At 38.0% G+C, this 22,947-nt stretch overlaps 1 protein-coding gene across 7 annotated transcripts in view; it reads left to right on the top strand.

Annotated features, from left to right (window-relative positions):
• Nucleotides 1–22,947, top strand: part of MYT1L (myelin transcription factor 1 like) — a 236,396-nt gene that overhangs the window by 91,477 nt on the left and 121,972 nt on the right. For all 7 annotated transcript variants that reach the window (XM_033056743.1, XM_033056741.1, XM_033056740.1 and 4 more), the window contains exons 2-4: nucleotides 11,861–11,915; nucleotides 12,097–12,130; nucleotides 12,437–12,499. In XM_033056743.1, the coding sequence (XP_032912634.1) occupies nucleotides 11,861–11,915; nucleotides 12,097–12,130; nucleotides 12,437–12,499 (152 nt within the window). The remainder of the gene's footprint in view (nucleotides 1–11,860; nucleotides 11,916–12,096; nucleotides 12,131–12,436; nucleotides 12,500–22,947) is intronic.

Below are 22,947 nucleotides of genomic sequence, written 5' to 3'. Positions count from 1 at the left end.
ATCACAAGATGCACATGCAAACATTGTATTTTTACTTCAGAAACCCTATTTCCTTATTGAGGGAGGGCAGGGTGAGCCTGTGGCAGATTTGGAAGTGAAATTTGCCAAGCAAAGTGGGAAAGTTGAAGCTTTTCCTTTCCCTTCTTATTTTCCCTAATGATCTTTTGGTTTACAGCTTTTAAGAGCTGTAACTCTTACAACTCTGCTTCTGGCTGAACTGTGGGAACAAGTCAGTGACTTTATGCTTCTGCAGAGCTGTGTGCTTCTTTCCAAGCAGTTTGCCAGGCACAGCTCTGGGAGGTTGTTCCCCATCAGAGGGCCTCTAGGCCTGACCTAAATGGGGGTGATTCAAGGCAACAAAGAGGTTGAAACACAGCATGATCATGATTACAGTCATTAGGACATTCAAAGATAGAGCTAAAACTCTCAAGTTATGACCACTTTGACCTGAATTTCAGTGAGTGTACTTCGGCTTTTTGTTGTCTGGTCTTATTTCTGCATATGGTGATAGGTGGTACACAACATGCTCCTCAATATTGGTGCAGGTGCCCTATTTAGCTTGTTCTTTATTCTCTTAAGATTTTAATGCTAATTCAAAGATGTGTAGTGGGAATACATTGAATGAGAGTTACAGAAAAAAACTCCTGAAGCCCTTCCTTGGTTTAGGTACTTTTCAGCTAATAAAATGGGTGCCTTGAGAAACATAGATTCAAAACTGAGACAAATAGAAAATACGGAAACCTTCATTAGGTTGCTGTGTCCAAAAAAACATTGTATATACTTTTAGGGTGTATATTAAGTAAAGGTGTTTGTTGGTTTTGGTGCTAGTCCAAAACATAGCCTTCCATGAAATTAGCCTTTGATATAAAATCCTAGGAGTTAAATATAAATCCATCTTTTGGACCATGCTGTACCTCAGGATTTGCACACAGACAGTGTATGAGAACAAGTTACCCACGTGTGCCAAGGGTGGAAGTTATAGAGACTGCACACCTGCCTTGTGTGCCTTCCCTAAGCTAGTGGGTTTTAAGCCTAGCATTGGAACTGTAGAACATTTTGTGTTCCTTGAGAGCCCCATGTCTTTGAAAACTAGCTCTTTGTATTTCAGTAAGTCTTACTGGCTTCCTGATTTCTAAAAATTAAATATTTTAATACATTTTAGTCTTTTAAAGCACTCTTCTTAACAATTTTCTTCCATAATATTGTGAAAAATCTAGGTCTACCATGAGATAAATTATTGTTTCTGCCTTGTTCCTGTACAAAATATAACAAATTGCCACACTTCAAATTTAGAATTAGAAAAATAACCTTTCTGATGCCTTGTATCTGTCATTTTTGAACACATTGTGTTTGGGAACAGGATTTTAGAGGAAAATAAATCATGCCAGATTCAACAACTTGAAGAGAAGCAAGGCTGCTGCTGATCCCTGTCCCTGAGTTCAGCCAGAGCAACACAAAAGATTCATTTACAGCAAGCACACAAAGCACATGAGAGCACTACGTGTGCATATACATAAATACATGCTTGCATGGCTGCTCACACACATTCTAGACGGTCACTCTGAGAACATATGTGAACACAAACATCATGCACGCAACCACACACCCATCCAGACAGAAGGAGCAAGAAGCCACATCTTTTATATTGTTCTAAGTGCAACTAAGACTTTGGATAAAAAAATACTATAATGCCTTGATTTTTGTGGATATAGCCCCATGCTAATAGAATTTCTAGAATAAATTCAGAGAATTTGGCGCAGATTTTGTTCAGAATCGCCAACAATACGGAAAATAATCTTCAAGAAATTTAATTTTATGAAGTTACTAGAGGTTTAGGTTGCTTATCCCCTCACTTGAAAGAAGCATCTTCTAATAGAAATATGCTTCTTTTATTCATGACAAGGAAATCACAGTTGTTTTTAAGTCCAAATTATTAATCTTTTTTTTTTATTCTTACTGTACTTTTCGATTCTTACTATAAATTTTACATTCAACTTTAATCTGTACTGCTTCTGAGTGCTTTGGTGACTGTGCTGGAGAAATATGTAGACCTGTTTTCCATTCTGTTATATTTGATTTCTTATAAGGAGGTCTTCAAATCAAAGACAACTTTCTTTCAATGTCTGCATCTAATGCAAGGAAATGTGAATTCTTGTTTAAACCTATCTGTATAACCAAAATATGAGTTGTAACAGGAACTTTAAAACCTTTAAAACAGTTCTTTTTTTTCTTCTCATGTGAAAAATACATAAGTCCCCAGTCAGAAATGATTGTAAATAGGGGGGAAAGATGAACATGACTAATTATAAAGCTTCTGAGACTTCAGTATTGAAAGGTCCTGTCAGCAAGTGCTGACATTCACCATCCTTCACCAGATCAAGTGGCCTGGCACAAGACCAGTGTCAAGGACTCATTAAAGGTTGGTGCAATTTGAGTTGCTCAGCTGTATGGATGTATTCTGGATGTCGTCTTCCCAATGGAAATTCTGGTTCATGTCCCAGAGCCTATTCACTGAGCATATCCTAAGTAGCTTTATGGAGCCACACTGATGAGTGGATATCTTTACTCCTAAGGAAGAAATGCTATAGAGCTACTGCTATTTCTTACCTCTTTTTTCCACACTACTTTCTCATTCCTCAGATATAAGATAAAAAGAGGTAATAAGAGAAAGATGCTCAAATAACCTGTGTGCACTTTGGGTCTTTTCCACTCTAATCGGAGGCCAACAAGTAATACTTGAAACGGTTCCCTGCTTCCCTCCAGGTTACTTCATTGAACCCCAAATGTATTTACCCACAAAAAAAAAAGTGATACATGAGGAACTTGTGAGTTTAACCAGAATTCTACTTATTCTGGTCTGTATGTACAGATTTGGGTGCAGCCTGCACTCTTCACCTGAAAATGGAGGGATTAGATTCCCTCTGTGCATTACAGCAGGAGAATGACTCTTACTCAAAGTTTCAGAGCAAGTCCTGAGGATATATTCTCCTATTGTTCTGCAAGAAGGACTCTCCTTGATATAAAAGCTTTGTGTGTTCATCACAAGTGGAAGAGAGCAAAGGAGTAATTTATATTCTAGTCATTAGTTTGCCCACATGCCTATTGGTTCGCTTTGTATTATGTACCCTCAACTTGTAACTTTTGTCTTTGCCGAGTTCCCCCTGGAATTCTGCTCTGGTTATGTGCTGGCATTTTCTTAAGGGGAAGGTTCAAATATAGTACAGTAATTTCACGATTATAAACTGCACCATTTTGACTAAAATTTTGGTCCAAACCTGGAAGTGCGGCTTATAATCAGGCGCGGCTTATATACGGACAAAGAACGAAAAGTTGCTGTTTTAGTTTGGAGGACAGGTGTCTGCTGAGAAAGGCAGGAGCTTCTCTTTGAAATGGAGAATGTAAACCCCATCCCTCTAAATTATTATAATTTTGAAATCAAGGAGCTTTCAGGCGAAGATATGGGAATTAGGAATAACAGTTCTTTGCTAGGGAAATTAAAATAGAAATACAGTACTACAAAGAAACAAACCCCAAACCCTGACACAGTCAGAGTACAACCTGACACCCTGTCAGGCAGGGTGTTGGTAGCAGTCCCATTAAATGGTGGCTGCATCTTCCTGCAGTGACAGATGTGATTCAGTTGGAGCAGTGCTCCTGCAGAAGGTGCAGTTTCCCTCCGGAGCTCCAGTGGTGATGTGGAGAAATCCGGTTTTCCTGTGGAGTCCAGTGGAGAAAGGGGCTACCTTAGTGTCCCAAAACCTCTGGTTTTATCTTGGTAAGAGATGTTGGGCTCTTGCCCCTGGCTGGAGCAACTTCCAATGGGATGAAGTAATTTTATCAGTCACTTAGTGGGACTCAATGGGCCATTAACAGAAAATGACTGGCTGGAGGAAGGATGGGTTGTGAAAAGATAAAGAACAATGCCCTGCCTGGCTTCAATGGATGGCCCATTAGCAGAATATCTCCCATAGAGATAAGGATCACTGGCCCCACCGTCAACAGATGGTGATAGAATAGGTACCTTTTATCACACTCTTTATTGTAACCCAACACAGTTGCCGACACCTGGAAGTGCATCTTATTATCAGGTGCAATTTATAATCGTGAAGTTACTGTAATTATTTTATAAAATTTTCCTTTTCCTGAAAAGGGTGGTCTAAAATATTTGAACTGAATTTCAGATTTCCATATGCAGCACCTAGGTTTATGGGGGAAAAGAGTCTGAGAGGAGAGGAAATTGGCTTTTTGTTCTAACTTTTCCTTAAACATTCCAGTAGCTTCTTAGAGTAACTTTTTATCTTGCAGTTTTGTGTCTCTTTTGTCTTGTAGATCTTAAATAAGAAACAAGTACCTTAAATGTATTTGGGAGAGTCACATAGCTTTCTGTCAAAATCAAGATCTTGAATTTTACTGTGCTCTGTTAATAACAGAAATAGATGATATTTAATTAAGATGATTGAAATATTAAAAACTGATTTTAGAGAACTGACTATGCAAATACAGTCATAATGAGACACAAGAATACTCTCTCAAAAGCCCTGTTGAAATTGAGCTGAATGCTGTCAGCTACTCTCCCTCCATCTGCAAGTATACATTTTATCCTAGAATGCAACTAATTTACAAAACTACGATCAGTAAGGCATAAATTAAGGTTCAGATATGGTTATTGATTCATGTTTGGTCTGCTTAGGGGAGAAGAAGCAGAATGCGTCATACAACAGAGATATTTGGGGCATGTTGAATTAATTGATAAATGTCCAATCTACCAGATAGGTTAAACAGTGTCTCACAAAACTTATCCAATTTATAAGAACACATTCCGATTACCAGGAGTCATACTTGAGCAATTAATTTCTTTTGAAATACACTGAAATGCTTGAAAAGAGGTTATGCTACAATTTGGATTTGCTTATTATTTTCTGAGGAGAGCAATAGAAGGTCTGTTTGTGCATACACTGCTTACCTAAACTATTCCCCATTTTCCAGGTCATATTTCTTTGATTATGGATATAGGAGCATTTTAAATGTGGGAAATATATTTGAACATTTTGTGTCGTTCCTTGAGACACTAGATTAAAAAAAAGAAAAAAAAATCTTTCAATCCATTTATTTGACTTTCACACAGAAGAATTAACATGTTCTTTAAGTTACAAAAAGAGATGCTGGGCAATAAAAATAATGAAGTCATCTTACCTGCAGAAATTTGAATCTTGCATCATAGGGGCTGAAAATCTGCCTTTATTGAGTAACTTGAGTAACATGGAGATAAATTTTAAACTGCAATCTTTTAATATAATAAACTCATTACATTTTCAGGTCATAATATTTTTCTCTGAACATTTTACTTTTATCACATTATGTGTATGTTTAATATTACTGATTAAGGAAAAACAAGATTTCTAAGAATTTTAAGCAACATTCTTGATTGACAATAACAATTATGCAGTAATTCTAGTATTTAACAGTAATTTCCATAGATCTTTGAGGTCACAGATGATCATCTACAGAATCACAGAATGAATCAAGCTGGAAGGGCCCACAGTGGAGCATCTGGTCTAACCTTCCTGATCAACCAGGGTCATCCTAGAGCACATGGCACAGGATTGTGTCCAGATGGTTCTTGAATATCCCCAGGGATGGAGACTCCACAGCCTTTCTGGGCAATCTGTTCTAGTACTCAGTCACCCTCACATAAAGAAGTTCTTCCTCATGTTCAGGAGGAACTTCCTGGGCATCAGTTTCTGCCCATTGCCTCTTGTCCTGTTGCTGGGCACCACCAAGAAGAGCCTGGAAATGTTCTCTTGACATCCTCCCTTTAGATGCTGACAGACATTGATCTCTCAGTCGTCTCTTGAGGAAGAGCAGGCCCAGCTCCCTCAGCTTCCTGTGTAAGAGAGCTGCTCCAGTCCCTTAATCATTTTTGTTCCTGCCTTTGGACGCTCTCCAGGATCTTCATGTCCATCTCATCCTGAGGAGCTCAGAACTTTCTGCCGTGTAGACAGTGAGTGCTGTGCCTCAGTAATCTGGGAATCTTTTGAGAGCATGTGAGAATCCAATTTTTGAATTTAAATAAATACAACTAAGAAAAAAATTAAGAAGAATTTTGTAAGTCCAAATCTAAGGTCTTTAGCTCTTTAGTGGCTTTCCAGATTTCTGTTACATCATGGCTAGAGAGAAACCATAATAGTTCACTAAGAAAGTGTTGGCTGGCCTGGAAAATTAGCAACTTGGGACTGAACCTTGCAGTTACCATGTCTCTAGCTAGAAATTCAGATGCCTTAAGAATTTTAACAGGAAGGATTATTTTCAGGAGTACCTGCCCTCAAGGGAAGAAATGCTGAACTACTTTCCCGCAAGGGAGCAAAAATCAGAATTTGTCCTGGAAAAGAGCCTAAATCTCTTGATCATTTACAGCTGGCAGCCCTGAGAAAGTCCATATGGTAGGTATGTGTGTGTATCTAGAGACAGGGAGAGCAGTGCCAGTTGCTAAACTTTTAGGAGCTCAGGTAGCACTATGGTGAGACTCAAAGCCTTAAATATTTTAAAAACCTGAAGACTCCAACAGGGTATCCAGCAAGCCAACAGATAAAGTCCTGTTGAAAACTTGCTCTCTGTTCTTGGAAGTTACTGACCGGATATGAATAATTCAAAGGCTTTCTGGAAAATTAATGCAGCCTTAAAGGTTGTGCAGCTACAGATCCCATTCTGCTCTTCAGCTGCTGCAGCGCAGAAGTTGGTTGTGCTCATCTGGTTGTCCAGATCCACTTCACTGTTACTGCCTGGCAGATTGTGATCTTGTGTCTCTCAAGCATGGCCCACAGGTGTTGCTCTTACGTACAGGAGCTTGGAACCAACATGTTCTTCAGATGGATCAAATCTACCAAATGATGCAGGCCAGTGTATGTGATTGGCCTGTCTTCAACATAGTTTATAATTCTGTTGATATTATCTGCATATTTCAGTAGCATATACTCTACCACAGTAGTGGTGAAGGTAGTGAATTTTGTAGGGCTAAAATGTACACCTGCAGGATTATAGTTAGGTATAGTTAAGTAGATACTTGTTTTTACAAATAACTTTGTATAAAAATAACTTTTATACAAAATAATTGTTCTGGAAGAATATTTTAATACAGAGTAATTTTTTTTTCTGGAGATATATTTACTAATTGTGGATAAATATGCTGATTTTATGAAGCACTTGTTTTATTGTCTGAATGCTCAGTAAGAAAAAGCAAAATGTTTCCAAGGTGTCTAAGGATAGGATATCCTGACATAGCTGCCTTTACTGAAAACTTTTAGAGTACCCTCAAAGAACAATTTCGAGTGTTTTTGATTACAGATTTTCCATGACAAAGTGTTGACTGGTGATAATTATGTCATCATCTTGTATCCCATATTGCTTTTGTATGACATTACTAAGGGTCAGCATGAGGAACATTAACTTAGTGAGCCACACCATCCCCTCAACAACTAGAAAGGTTAATTTTAAAAGTTACAAGTAAAATTTTTTCAGAATATTTTTTTCAGTGCTCCCTTATTCCCCAAGTAATAGCAATGTATTGAAGACTTATTAGCCTATGTTTTATTTTGGGGGGTAGATGTTGTCTGAGACTTTGATTTTAAAACAACAAATAGTGACAAACAACCCTTTCTAAAAATTTTTCTTGTTGATTACTATTAATAATCAAATCTCTTTTATTAAAGAATTCTTCTCTTATGACCATGTATCTTTTCTATTTTTTAACATTTAATGAAATACTTTCAGCTGCTCCTAATTGTAGTCATTTTATAAGATTGTCTTCTCGGTTTGTCTCATTATTATGTCCAACTTTCAAATACTGACAATTTAAAAACACACTATGTTTGTGTATGTGTAGTAGTTACTAGTATAAGATTCTGTACGGTAAGATGTAACAAGTCTCATTGCCTGCACGCAGGTGACTACACAGACATATTTTGTTTTTACTCAGAAAATTTGTATTTAGTACAGCATCTTTTGGTTTATTTGTTAGAGCACTATAGCTATTCATGTCCTGTTCCTCTAAAGCTTCAGTAACATGAACGCGTAGAATGGTGGTACAGACTTCCTAGATTACCTCTTTCTGCTCATTATCCTAAGTAAAGCATATCCAATAATTTGGTTATTTTAAATTCTAATTTACGCATTTAATTTCTACCTAGATCACTTTAATCTTTTTATTCTGGGAGTTAAGAATTGTAGACTCACAGAATGGCCTGGGTTTAAGGCGACCTTAAAGATCGTCTAGTTCCAACTCCCCCTGACTTTTCAGGGAATGTTCCAATAAACCAGATTGCTCAGAGCTCCATCCAACCTGGCCTTGAACACTAACGGGGACAGGCATACACAACTTCTCTGGGCAGCCTCTTCCTTCCAGTGTCTCACCACCTTCATTGAGTATCTTCTTGATAGCCAATCTAAACCTACTCTAAGGTTGAAACCATTCTCCCTTAGCCTGTCACTACATGCCCTTGTAAGAAGTCCCTCTCCATCGTTCTTGTTGGCTCCATTCAGGTAGAATTAGGTCATCCTGAAGCCTTCTCTCCTCCAGGCTTAGCAAACTAAATTCTTTCAGCTTTTTTTTTGTAGGAGAGGTACTTCACTTTCTTAGCTTAGACCTTTCCATTTTCAGTTCTAGGGCTTCTCTTTGAAGAAAAGTTAAAATTTTCTTCTCGCTCCTGATGCTTTTCTCTTTGCTTTGATATGTAATATTAGATGTCAGGCTGAGATTAACTCTAGCCAGCTTGTCCTCCATGTCCACAAATTATTTTCTGAAACAGAGGCTAAGTAAGAGCTGAGCTACAGTGATGTAATTTAAAGGTCATGAATAAAGGAGAACTACTAGGGTGAACTCCTTGCGAAACCAAGATCCACGTTTCCTTTTTCTGCATGTGAAAGTGGTGAGGAAGTCCATGTTTGTGTGACTGATGGCCTCAGTAGCAGAATTCTCTTCCTGACCATGGAAGTTCCAGTGGGGCCACTGAGGACTGCCATGGTAGGCTGACAGGTGACTGACTGTACTTATGCAGAGTACAAATCATGCTAGAAGTTCAGAAGTTGCTTGCTCCCAGCATCCAACATGTAATTCATGAGGGATGAAGGCTGAAGGTTTGACATGACTGATAAAGATCTGTGAGCAAGCATATAAATATCAAGGTAAAGCAAAATTCCATTGACTAAATGTAGGCACCTATCATAATTTGATGTGTCCTAGAGCATCCAAGACTCACACTGCCATATATGAGAGGGCATCTAGGTCAGAGAAAATGGCAAGTCAATTTGTGCTTTTCTGGAGAAGCAACAGAATATGTAGGATATACAACAAAATTTAAAATAGCATTGTGTGCCAGCAGCTTTTATAATGTTTTTATTTCTTTGACCTGCTTCTGGATATGGATTGTGTGGCTCTTTCCAGCTTAATGATTTCTTCTGTGATTGTCTGTGCAGTTAAGTGTACTATAGTACTCTCAGTGTTCTTGAAGTGCTTACTTTGGTTTAGAAAGACATATCTGTTTTATAGTTTGTCCCTTATAAATTTACACAGACTATCATCATAACTGGGGCACCATTTCCAGATTAAGACCGTAATAGCTCTTTCAGCAGGTTTTTCAGTATTGACAAATGATTATGTTTTTCAAACATTTTAAAAACATACTAGTTTGAAGATCAAGTAACTTCACTTCTGGTCTCCTGTCAAGTCCTTACACATTCAAGAGTTATAGAATTATACAACACACTGTTTTCTTATTAGCAAAAGGAAAAGAATATCATCATATAATAAGTATTTTTTATATTCCAGAGATGCCATTATGTGCTTTGATATGGCAGCTTTAAAAGCTTCAAATTCCTCTAAAGTCATTGGAGCTAAAAAACTGGCTAGGATGTGAACTCAGTATCTAGGAGAGATACTGTGGGTGGGTTAAAGATTCAATTTAGGTGCCTACAGGAGGGATCTACAGGCATGCCAAGTGTCTCCATGCAATAGTTGATGGAGAGCTAGACAGTAGAGACAGAGGCGCTTAGAGAATGATTTTATCCAGCCTGAAGTGACATCAAGTAGCTGGTAAGAGGAGTTGGTCCTCAAACTCTGGTGGCTGCGTTAACCTAGGAGTAAATTCGGTTGTCTGAGCATAGGCAGTTAGTGCCATTTCTGATGCCAGAGGATACCTGAAACTTCTGTACAGGGTTCGTAGATACAACAAAGAATCTTCCATATTTTTCTGAACTGGCAGTTGGAGATTTGATCAATACCTTGTGGGATCTCAGATAGCATTAGTTGATGAAGATGGAAGCTTATGCTCCGAATGTATCTGCACACAGCTAAATATAGGTGTCTTAATTTTAAAATGAGACCCACTCAAAGTTATGCAGAAGACTGACCTGAAGCCCCCTAAGAGAGGTTGGTGCTCTATTAGCTCTCATAATATCAGTCTATTTTAAATCATCCCTTTAGTGTGGAATATAGCACACTACCAGGAATCAGATGATGATTGCTGAGAAACAGAACTACATCAGTAGCACAGAGTCTGGTGAGAGTGACACTTTCTTTTACCCAATCCCTGTCACCCACAAATTTTGTTGAGGTGGTTCTTTCCTCCTGCTGTTACATGTTGAGGTAACTCTTTAAAAATGCTCCTTGATTTCTTCTCTCCTTGTCACTGCCCAAATTTTTTATGTTAAGGTACTGACCAAGAAGGTTAGGCGATTAAAGGGTTAGCTGCAAGTCATTTGGACCCTTTTCCATGTTTTTGCATGAGATATATGACATTCTCACCAGATATCAATCCAAGGATATTGCTATAAAGGGGGTGATTGATTTTTTCCCCCTGGAGGAAAAAGAGCTCTCTGGTCTATTTCTGTGCTTCCTGACCTTTACAGTATCATCACTATGTATGAAGCACCGTAGATCCATCTTGCCATCTTGTTCTTCTACAGCCAAAGGAGCTGGTGATACAGATACTGCATATATTTTTCCCTGACTCAGTCTCTCAATATAGTTCAGTGCAATTTGCGTCCTTTAAACAAAATCCTGAACTCTAGCTAGCCTATTTAGTTTACCTTTTACAGTCTGGTGACAATTGTGCATGTAAAATCAGAAGAAATTATTTGGCCTTATGTCAAGTACTATAGATCAGTGTTTGTGATACTTTCGAAGATCTAATCTGCATTCTTGCCCTTGTCTGGTAATATGTAAGATTTCTATATATTTATTACTGCACAGAAAGCTACACTGGATTGGCAAGCTGTTTGTTAAATGAAGATAAAGATCTAGGCATGTAGCAAGTAAGCACATTTGTGAAACTTGAGAAACACAACTAAACAATGAAACATGCTGGCAAGGATTGTAATGCCATATTAAATAACATGAAATATATGAAGGTCTAATGATAAGTCGTCATCTCCTTTTCAGTCATTATTCCTTCCTCTCTTTCCCGCTGTAAAGGGTTTGGTTAGAAAACAACCTGTGGTGTGTGACCCCTTGACTTTAGTTTTAAATTATATAGAGAGCTATTGAATCCTTGTTTTGGAATACATGAGAGTAATGAAGGGTTTATATGAGAAATATCTCCTTGAAAAGAGGAACTAGCACTTAGTTGCACACAATTTGCTATGAAAGCCGGGCAGAGAAACTGACTGTTTAAAGCAGAAATTACTGCATTTTCTGTTTTTAAATAAACACAAAGATCCTAAAAATCCCCTGTAAGGAGAACTTTGCCTTGCAGGATAAAATGGAATTAAAATAGTGTCAATAAATCGTGTGAGAGACTGTATCAGTCTGTGCATTGATAGTCTGTGCATGCAGGATAAGAACATTGACTGCCTGCTAATCTATTCCCAGATGGAGGTGGATGCAGACGAGAAGCGCCATCGCACACGCTCCAAAGGTGTTCGAGGTATGTCTCTTGCTTCAGTAAATCACTCAAGGCCCCTGCTCAGGGTGACCTTCATCCTCCAGAATCTTATTGCATGATTCATTCTGACCCTTGCTTTTACACAACCTTTCTGGTAATTTTTGTAGAAGAGGGGTACTTGTAATAGATGATAAATTTTTATATGTTTTCCATCTCTCTGCAGTTCCCGTGGAACCAGCCATACAAGAGCTGTTCAGGTTAGTGCTCTGAGTGTAAAATGTATCCCCATTAGCAATTTAGAAAATTCATGCCTTTTAATGGGTATAATGCACTTTCAAGTTCATTGGTGGTTTGCTCATGCCCTGCTGCACTGATGAAATTAATTCCCTTGAGACTTGCTAATAAAAAGCATCCCCTCTTTTTTTTTTTTTCCCCTTCAGTTATTTGATTTCTCTTTCTGTCTTTGTTGCCCTCCATCTCTGTAATATCTACTACCTGCCTGCTTTTAGTATAATCTTTCTGCAGCACACCAGCACCTATGTAATTAATTCTCTCTTTTGCAGCTGTCCCACGCCTGGCTGTGATGGCAGTGGTCATGTTAGTGGCAAATATGCAAGACACAGAAGGTAATATCTGTAATTTTTCATAATTTAGTGAAGAGATTTGGTAAACAAGTTGTCTGGCATGACCTTGATAAACCAAACAATGATGAAAATCAGCAGTTAGATATTCTAGAAGCCATTTGGAATTTGGTTGTTTTTTTTCTTTCTGTATGTCACAAAATTTAACTCACGTTTTTGCTGAGGAGACGTGCTCTCATTGTCAAATCTTCTCTCAGCTTTTGTGTATAATTCTCTTGCTTATATGTTGCAAATTAAGATTTGGCCCCATGTACATGTTGGTGCTAGTGTTCATGTATTTAAATGCATTTCATAACTGAATGAAAAAGAGCTTCTGAGCATTTTAAGTTCAGTGATTCAAAGGTCAACGCTTAAGACAAATCAACAATAATAAGACTTTAGGGTTCAAATGCTATACTGTATTATTAATACCTTTAGTTTCTAGACTAGTAAATGTGGAGACATCTCCTTCAAAAGAGATTTCCAGCTGTTTATGGTTAATAGTATACAAGGTAGCATATGTTACACATACTGCACATGGTTTAGACCTCAGTCTTTACATTTCCATGCCTGCAAGGTCAAAGTTCAGTAGTGTTGTACGTCTGTATAAACACCATTCCTTTCCTAAATCATTTTCATGATTTTTTTGTGTATTATTTTGAAAATTAAATGTCTCTAGAATACATGTGTTTTTCTCTCATTGCTGTGCATTTCATTTGACATATTTTATACGGCAGTCCATTGTAGGAGATAAAATGGCTGATGTTTAGGACATCTCTTTTCTGAGTCAACGGAAGTGTTCAAACCAGTGTTAAATTATCCTGAAACCCTAAAGATTTTTTTTTCCATTCTTGATTTTTCAGCTTATAAAGCACTTGTGGTGTTTATAAGAGTACGTATTTCACACCCAATCTGATTACTGCATGAAATGGGCATATGTGGTCTAGGAATTAAATGGAAATTATACATTTGGGGTTAAGGCATTTACTTGAAGTAGGAGAAGATACTGAACAGTGCCACTCAGTCCACTCATATGCTTTTTTTTTTATCAGTGAATGAAGCTTAGGGACAAGTCCAGAAAACACTTTCAAAATTAGACGAAGAACAGTGAGATTAGAATTACTTTGAATTACATTTAAACTGTATAAACCATAAAATAATTATTCACATTTATTTTCTTAATCTTTTCTTCACTCATAAGAGCAGTAACATTTTTGTGGCTATTTGGAGGTTTTGGTTAGATTGAAACACTGATTTAGGAAAAGTATCCAAACTAATTTTTTTTTTAATTCACTTGTGACTTCCCATTTCAAACCACGGTTTTCCTTTGTCTGTTTTCTTTATGGAAATACAAGCCTCACAAGTAATTAAAGAATGGCACTAAATCCTTCTTTTCCCTCAGAAATGTTGTGACCTGTCAGCAGTTAAATGATATGATGATAATGTCCTTTCCAGTTACAAGATTGTAGCCACATACATTCCTTTACACTTTATGAAATTTCTATGTAGATATCAAAAGTAAAAGTTTAAAAACATGCAGAAAGAAACTATTTAGCTTGAAAAATTCTGGCTTGTCTTCTGAATTGTTCTAACCGTGTGTTAGTGTCTGTGTTCATGCTAGATCACCCTTTTGGGGAAAGAGGAAGCAATAAATGTGAGGTTTGGAAAGATTACATGCAGTTTTGAGATGTTAATTCCATATTTTGCTTTCTTGACATGATTCTGGTATGTCAGTACACGAACAGACTGAATCTCAGAGCTGTTAATTAAATGAAATTTTGGGCAGATGCGATAAGAATAAAAATTGGAAATACATCAAAAATTCCTTTTTTTTCTACTAAAGAATTTGTTGGGCTTTTATGTTTTCTTGTCACCATGATTGCCAATCCACTAATCAAAATATATTTAACCAATATATGCCCTATTTAATGTAAAAACACAGAGTTCTTTCTTGAGGTTTACAATGTACATTTATCTAAAATTTCTGTTTTCTAGAAGAGAAGTACTATTTATTCACAACCAACACCTACTAAATTTAACTTTTTGACAGAATTTGAAAGAATTTGAAGGAATTTTCCTCTTTTTCAATTTTGCTATATGGGTGGGAAAGACCCTCAAACAGTTCTTCCAAGAAAATCAGACTGTCTTGAAAATTTTATGTGTTCAGGGAATTGCATATCTCAGCTGATGCCTAACTCAATTCCGTTTAGACCTACAGAGCATTTTAATGAGGTTAAGACCTTTTCATTCATGGTATCAGACCAGCTCATTATTAGGAATGAAATGCATTTGCTTCCACTAGATGTAGTCAGAGCTCTCCAGAATTCTGTTTCTTCTAAAATGTCTTGAAGACTGGAATTCTGGCTGTTGTTTTTTGCCTTTGTTTTTGTAGATTTTTTTTTGTTTTAATGTTGCTGGTTTTGTTTTTGTTTTGTTTATTTGTTTTTATTTATTATTGTAATTTTATCTTTGTGACAGTGAAAACCCATCTTCGGGTAGTACATTAAGGTTGAACTGAATTAAACAGACCCTTTCACATTTTCAAATAGATTCAGGGGGTGAAGTGTTGTTCAGCTGATAAAACATTAGATAGAAGTTAAAGGATAGTTTTATTGCAAGTTTTTTGTCTTGTATTTTTATGAAAGAGCTTCAATGTACGTTTACTAAGGGAGCAACCAGACTTTCTGTGCTAGTGTTATTTCCTTTGAGGTGACTGGAACTAGATAGGGTAACAGTGGCAAGATCTTGCTGTATCATTTCCATCTCCTTGATGTTTTTCTTTGTGTCAATGCTGGGATCTCTAAAATTAACGTGGTGAAAGCACCTCTCTCCAGTGGCTACATGGAAAGGTCAGAAGGATTAACATCCCAGTTTGCACTCTGAGGAGAAGTGCCCAAGGTTGGATGGTGTGCCTGCCTTAACTAGAGTGGACTTTTTTTTTTTTTTTGATATTTTAGTAGTACTGAAAACCTGAAGCTCACATGGACCCTCTAGTGCTGTCCATGACACATAGCATGAGGCAATGCCTCAAGGTTAGAGTTTGCACAGATAGAACTTCAGTACCTGTTGTTTATGTTTCAAAGCACCTGAGGCCAACTGAACTGAAAAATAAAAAGAAAACAAGGGTGGTGAAGGATCTGAATGCAAGATAGAAACAAAACAAGAAAAAAAACCATAAACATATTCAGATAGTGGTGAAGACAAGAGAAGGATTCAAATCTTAGGAGTGAAAACCAGAGTATCTCCCTGAGCCATGCCTCTGATGCAGGTTCTTTTAGTCCCTTGGTAGGTGTTCAGGTCTATTGTGCATAGCAGCATAACAATGCACTGCTCTTACACCTTCAGTACTGTGAATTAATTTTGAACAATAAGCTTGGTCCAGATCCTCGCGTACTTTCTGCTGTAAATAATCCATCTGTATATATAGCAGTGATTCTAGCCAGACCAGGAGGATGTTCCCACAACTGTGTTTTCAGGATGCTTTTTGACTAAGCATATGAAGGAAAACATAGATTCAAGTGTTCTTTCACTGCTATTAGAATAAACTTTGCCAGTTTCATAAATCAACTTTAGAAGCAACAGGAATCACATTCTATGTATACAAATATAAATGGAAAAGTGAGTCTAGTTTCTGGTCTGTTCTACAGGTGCAAATTCCATTGTTACTCCAGAGTAATTGAGTGCAAACTAACCTGTGTTACTTACTGAGTAGATGTGATTGATGCTTTCAGAAATATTGCACTTTACTTCATTGCTCTCCATTTAGCATCTTTTTAAAACAATATACCAAATAGGTGCAATGATTTGCCATGTAAGTAGGCATGTCAGTCATAAAAATCCTAACTAGATTCCATTAAAAAATACTGATTGCATACAGGCTTATTTAAAAGCTTCTTAACAAAATGGTTTTTTGTTTTGTTTTGGTTTTTTTCCTCAAGTAACAAAATCAGTCAGATTCTATAATTGATTAATCACTTGGCAGCTGCCACATGTTTCTAATATGAAATTCTAACAAATAATATTCTAACATATAATATATATTCTGACATCATATTCTAACAAATAAGAGACCTAAAAAAAATCTCAAGGTGGTAGCATGGCACTAGGTATATTAATTTAGGATTCTTTGAGAGCGTACAACAGTGTATATTTGAAAACAGATACAGCCTTTGTATAGAAATTAAAGCAAACTAATTGTGGTCTGAAAAAAATGCATAAAATTCCAGTGGAGAATATTAAGACCAGATGAGAAATCCTTCATATTTAAAAGCAAAATACTGATACAGCTTTTACTATATGATTTATTTCTATTTGATTGCTGGAAATAAGAATTCAGATTGAATAAATCAACTTGAACATTTCATATACCAGGGAATTTTTTATGCCTTTTCTTCAGCTCACATTTTATTTGGAAAGGATTTTATTAATTACTGATACAACGCCTTGAAAAAAAAAAAGACTAGTCTCAAAGAGGGATCATAAAATCATGTGTGTATCTGTAATGTATGAATTGTCCCTAACTTTGTAGAATACATTGCATTTTAATTTTCCACCAAATTCCATGACACTACCCTACCAGTTCTTTGTTGCTTTACTAGGCTGTCTCTGGTTTATTACATTATACACATAGAATTATTTTTACTTTCTTTTAATTTTTTGGCATGAGATTTGTCACTTCATGTAACAATTTGAATTTATAAATACCTTAGAGTTTGGCATTGTTGTTTTGATTAGAAAAAAACAAACAAGTACCACTGTATTGCCTTGACATTATATACTATATTTTAGACTACATTTTCTGACAGAGCGAGTGAAATAATTCAAGCTCCCAAACTTCAAAATTAAAAGGCTCAAATATATCTCTGTTATTAGAAAATTATTGAATTTCTGTGCCTTGTTGTGCCATATTTCTTATTCAAATTTTTTCATTTCATATACCTTTTCACCCACCAGTTTGATTGCCATGGCTGCAGCCGTGGGTGAATAATTGCCTGTCTTCACAGGAGCATGTTCTGGAGCTAAAGTCGAGTGCTTGCTTCCTGATGTATGCCTCATTTGGATTCTGCCGACAGCCTAGGGGCTGTATTATTCATGCCGTGACAGATAGCACTCACTAAAAGCATTGGAACAGGGCCAGGTACTGGCAGGGAGATAGTGGAGCATTGCAACTTGCAACCGAGAGGAGCATCTATAATACAAAAAAGAGAAATCCTCATACCTTCCTTTTGCTGGTCTCACTTTGATGGAGAATTCATTTGCATCAAAACAAAATACCCTAAAAATAAATACGTTTTTTCTAAAGCACGCTTCAAAGTTTAACACAATTTTCCACATTTAATTGCAAAGCTGATTTTAATTAGTAAGGCCCTGCATGTGAAAAATGAAGATTCACTTGGGTGAGTGTAACACATTGCAGTGTCTGCTGAATGCTCTAATTAATGTATGGCTGCTGTACAACAGGGTGCACTGTGGGATATTTATGAAAAATTCTGTGCACGCAGCCAGTCTATCTGTATTTTAGTTCTTGAATCACAAGAATAAATAACTTTTCCCCCTTTATTCTTTATGAGACATCATTGTGCTTGCCATCACCCTATCCATAAACTTTATGGCATGCCTGTCCTTTTTACTATTTGTCAAAGGTATTATAAATCAGAAGCTAGGACATACATATTTTAACATTAATTTGATAGCAGAGCATGGCTGCATGCTGTGCAGAACGAGAGGTCCACTGATGCTTTTGTGCTAAAGCCTAACCACAGAACAGTGAGGTCCTTACTGTTCCTTGCTTTCATGATACTGTGAAGAATCCCACAGGATGCTGGAAGTATAGGGAAATGTATATTCCTTTATCTCTCAGCTGATAGTCAACCTTTATTATAGCGTTTTTAATGATAAAATGATTCATTGGATGTTTACCTGAGGAAATACTCTGACACTGCCTGTGAAATTTAATTCTGTTTTCTTTGACAGCATATTTGCTAACGACTTTGGTAAATCATGGTAAAATACCAAGAATAATATTATAAATATATTGTATATGTAATAATTCACTGTATATGTAAAAAATGTAAATACATGAAGCTTCATTGCTTTGTTAAATCCAACTAAAGAGATATAAGTAAGCAAGTAAGTAAGTGCAAGAAAGAGGATAGGAATTTTCAAACAGAGCTCTGCAAACAATAAATAATTGTGCTGACAGAGAATCCATAATGTATTAGAGGCCTGTATTGGCTGCTGTCTGGATTCAGCAATAAATCCTTTGTCTGATTGGTGATTAATGATTAGAAAGGTACAAAGCTGGGTCTAAACCATCGAGCAAATGTACACCAGCAATTGGTGTGAGGCTCTGCATGCTAGTGGCCATTGTCTAGAGGTGACTACATAAAGGAACCACAGCTCAATTACTCCTACCACCATCTGGATTGGGAGTAGCTATTGCAGTGGCAACAAGTTGCAGGGCCTGCACATACCAGGAGTACTTATAAAGGCAGGTGAAAGAAAGTAAATCAGAAGCAGACAAATACAGAGTGTTGACCTAACTGTGCAGCTGCAGCAAACAGCAGATTTAGGATGTGCTTTCTGCAGTGGATGCCCTGGCTTGTGTGTTGCTGAAATGGTATACTCCTTTTCTTTCAAACGGAAGGTGCTGAGCATATTTCTCATGCAGCAGTCCACTTGCAGCCATGGGGTTTTCTGTGAGTGGGTCTGTCTGGAGATGTCCCTGTCAGCCACAAAATAAATGAAGACTATGCAGAGAGTATTGGAAAGAAAATCAAAAAACAAAAGAACAAAACATCCGGTAATACTGGGGAGATAATTTCCCCAACAAAATTATGAAAATAGCTGTACACATTTTCCCTTTGCCTATGGGAAATTTTTTCTGTTGGCCTGGTAGGTTTGATGAGTATATTGTGTTCTCTTAAAATAGAAATAATTTGGAGTTGAATAATTTGTGCTTTTCATTGTGGAAAAGAGTATCTACAGAGTTGATTCGCATATGGGAGGCAAGACATTCCATCTCACTATGCCTCTGTTTCCCCATTTCTAAACAGCAAGCAAATTCTAGGCATCATGAGGTGTAAAGACCAAACCACGTATGGGGGATTTTTATTAATGTAGTAAAAAGACAAAAGTCTGGATCAGATGTTTATCTGATATTTAAATAAAGATCTGTTGAATGGTCATTAATGTCAGAGAAGGTCTGACTTTACAATTCAGTGCTTTTTGATCAAAACCATTTTTCTGGATCCTAGAGCAAAATTAACTGATCTGTCATTATAAGACAATTTTATATTTAGAATGTAGTCTAGTTTCCCTGTGTCATTATTTGTCAATTATTTCTACAGTATTTCTATAAAAATACTGATTTTGAGGTTTGAAAAGCTGGAGATATTTTTAAAAATCTTTTCATTAATATGAACTTTAGTGAAAATGTAGTGACAGTTTTTGACCTTAAGGCTGTACCAGAAAATCCACAAGCAAGGTAGTGCATAGACTTTAGCATACTATTGAGCTGCCTACATCCTCCTTACCAACAGTTCTGAGCAGCAGCCATAGCTACTGTGTGATGAAAAATGGCCTGTGCATTGGAGCATCCTGAGTCAGGGCTTTAGAGACAGGAGAATTTACTGGTGAATACTGTCAGTTGGATGGACAGGGAACCCCATGTTATTCCTTGCTCCAGTGTCCACACAAACACAAATAACGTGACTTTGAAAAAGTTCTATCTGTAGGTGGCACCCATGCTATCAGAGCAGCATTGCCCTGCTCTTTTTTCTTCACCTCAGTGAAAATGATCTGAACTCTGCTAGAATCATCAAAAAGGAGGCAGGAGAAATCAGATATGTCATAAATAAAATTGTATTTTCTTTAAAATATTAATATTTTATGTAATCAAGCACCCCAAGTATTACCTGAGCAAGAAAAGAATATGAAGAACATAAGAAATCAACTCAAATATGAAGGAGGCCTAAAAATATGCCATGATGTGTCTTTAAAGACTTCTGCTGAGGTTTTTCAATAAGTTAAGACAGCCCTTTCAAAGACATCACTTCTTATTACTGGTTGATATGAAGTACTGCTTCTAGTGATGTCAGCTCAGGACAGGGAAAGGAGAGTTAGTCCTGAGTGTCTTTGATGGCAATAATAAATCTAAATAAATACATCCACAGAATTAAAAGTGCCCAGGGGATAGATAGCTCCTGAAGACATCCTCAGCACTCTACAGCTGTAAACTGTGACAACTTTAACTAGGTGACTGGACCTACGAAGTTGGTTTTCTGGCTATTCACCTGAATCACCTGCCCAAGAAAGTCTTGAATCTTACTGCTGACATGAAAAGGGATTGCAAAACATAATGTCCTTTCGCTATTTGCAAGAGCTAGTAGTGTCATGTTGTAAGTATCCATGGAAGAGTGTAGAAGGGGTTTAATGGCAAAGAGAAAATATTCCTGTGATTTAAGTTAGGGCTGTGTCTCAAATGCATGAAATATGATACAATTTGAAATACAGTAATTTCACGAATACAAGCCGCAGCAATTTGACAAAAATTTTGGTGGAAACCCGGAAGTGCGGCTAATAGTCGGGGGCGGCTAATCTGTGAATAATTTTCTGACATTTACAACCCCAGACGTGCCAGCCAGGGCGCCAAGCCAAGCACCTGCCAGTAAAAGCCGGCATTCCACGATTGTTACAGTGTTACTGTGTTGCCCTGGCTCCCTGCAGGCAGCACGGGGGGCGGGGAGAGAGGCGGGAGAGCTCTCTTCTTTCCTCCTCTGCCGCGGCCCGGGGAGCCGAAGGGGGCCCTGCGCCACCATTGCCGCGGCCCGGGGAGGACGGGGGGGGGTGAGCCCCGCCCGCCGCCGGCACCACGGGCGCGGGAAAGCTCCGTCCCCGCCCGCCGCTGGCGCCACAGGCGCGGGAAAGCTCCATCCCCGCCTGCCACTGCGGGACAGCGCCGACCCGGGGTGACCGAGCCCAGGGGCAGCGGCGGCCGGACCCGAGCTGCAGCAGCGTGCTGGGCCACCTGGCCCCGTCAGCGGCCCCTAGCGGGCCGAGCCTGCACAGCCTTAGCTCAGCCAGTAAACCCCGCCCTCCCGCGGTTCTGTTACTAATTGCACGCGGGTCCTCGCTGCGAACGACAGAGCGGCTTATATTCGTGTGCGGCTTATCTATGGACAAAAACCGAAATGTTTGCCAACACCCAGAGATGCGGCTTATACTCAGTGCGGCTTGTATTCGTGAATTTACTGTACTAGGAAATATACTGAAATAGAACAGGATATGATTGGTTTAAATGCTAATAGCAGTAATTTTTTTAAAAGAGTTTTTGCCTTCAGTTCCTGGGAACTGGGGCAGATTTCTGTACCATCAATTTTTTTTTTTTTTTTTTTTTTTTTTTAAAGTAGTGAGCGGGCCACTGAATTGGATGCACAAGTAGTGGATTAATGCTTGCTGTTCAGCTGATTTTTGTGGAAGAAATTCATCAAAGGTATACAACTGCGGGCGCTTTTCACCCTCTTAATGTCTCCAGGAGAAGATCTTACCTGTACTTCATGGATGGGGAATGGGTGTTCAGAAAAAAGACTAGAGTTACAAACTGACATGCATGCAACTTCTGCCTTAAGTCCAAAGGGTGGACTCTCATCCATGCTCTCTTGTTTTGTGTCCAACTCTAAAGTCACAGTAGGAGTGTACTTTTAACATTAGGCTTGTCCAAACCAAGAGTCATAGAATTGTTAAGGTTGGAGATCACAGAGTACAACCATTAAGTCAGCAATGCCCAGTCCATCACTAAACCATGCCCCCATCTACACATCTTTTAAATACCTGTAAGGATGGTGACTCAAACATTTCCCTTGGCATCCTGTTCCAATGTTTTCACTCAAGAATTTTTTTTCCAAGTACCCAAACTTAAACTTCCCTGGCACAACTTAAAGCTGTTCCCTCTCATCTCATCACTTGTTACTTAGAAGAGACCAGCCCCCACCTGCCTACAACCTGCTTTCAAGTAGTTGCAGAGACCAATAAGGTCTCCCTTGAGCCTCCTTCTCTCCAGCCTCTACAACCCCAGTTGCCTCAGGAGATCCTCATCACACCTGTGAAAACATTTTATACGAGCGCCTTGATGCCATACTAAGTACATAGCATAGATATTTTTATTCTCTCATCTGCTTATTTCAGTATAGCAAGTGCTTTTGAAAGACCCCCAGTTTGTGATCTGTACAAACATGCCACTCTCCCACGATTTTCTTCTTTGTCAATAGGGTTAGGGCTCTGTTCGGATTTGGTTGGAGATCTTTTCTCCCATCTTCTAGGAACTTGCATTCTGTGCTATAAAGAAGTTAAGATGTCAGGATGCTTGCATTCTTTTTTCTTCATCTGTATTCAAAAGGAAAGGGAAGGATATAATTTTGTAACTTAGAGCAATCAGTTGGAGACAGAAGGACTCA

This window comes from Catharus ustulatus, chromosome 3 (genome assembly GCF_009819885.2).
Source record: "Catharus ustulatus isolate bCatUst1 chromosome 3, bCatUst1.pri.v2, whole genome shotgun sequence".
NCBI classification, from domain to species: Eukaryota; Metazoa; Chordata; class Aves; order Passeriformes; family Turdidae; genus Catharus; species Catharus ustulatus.
This window is presented reverse-complemented; position numbering and strand designations above follow the sequence as displayed.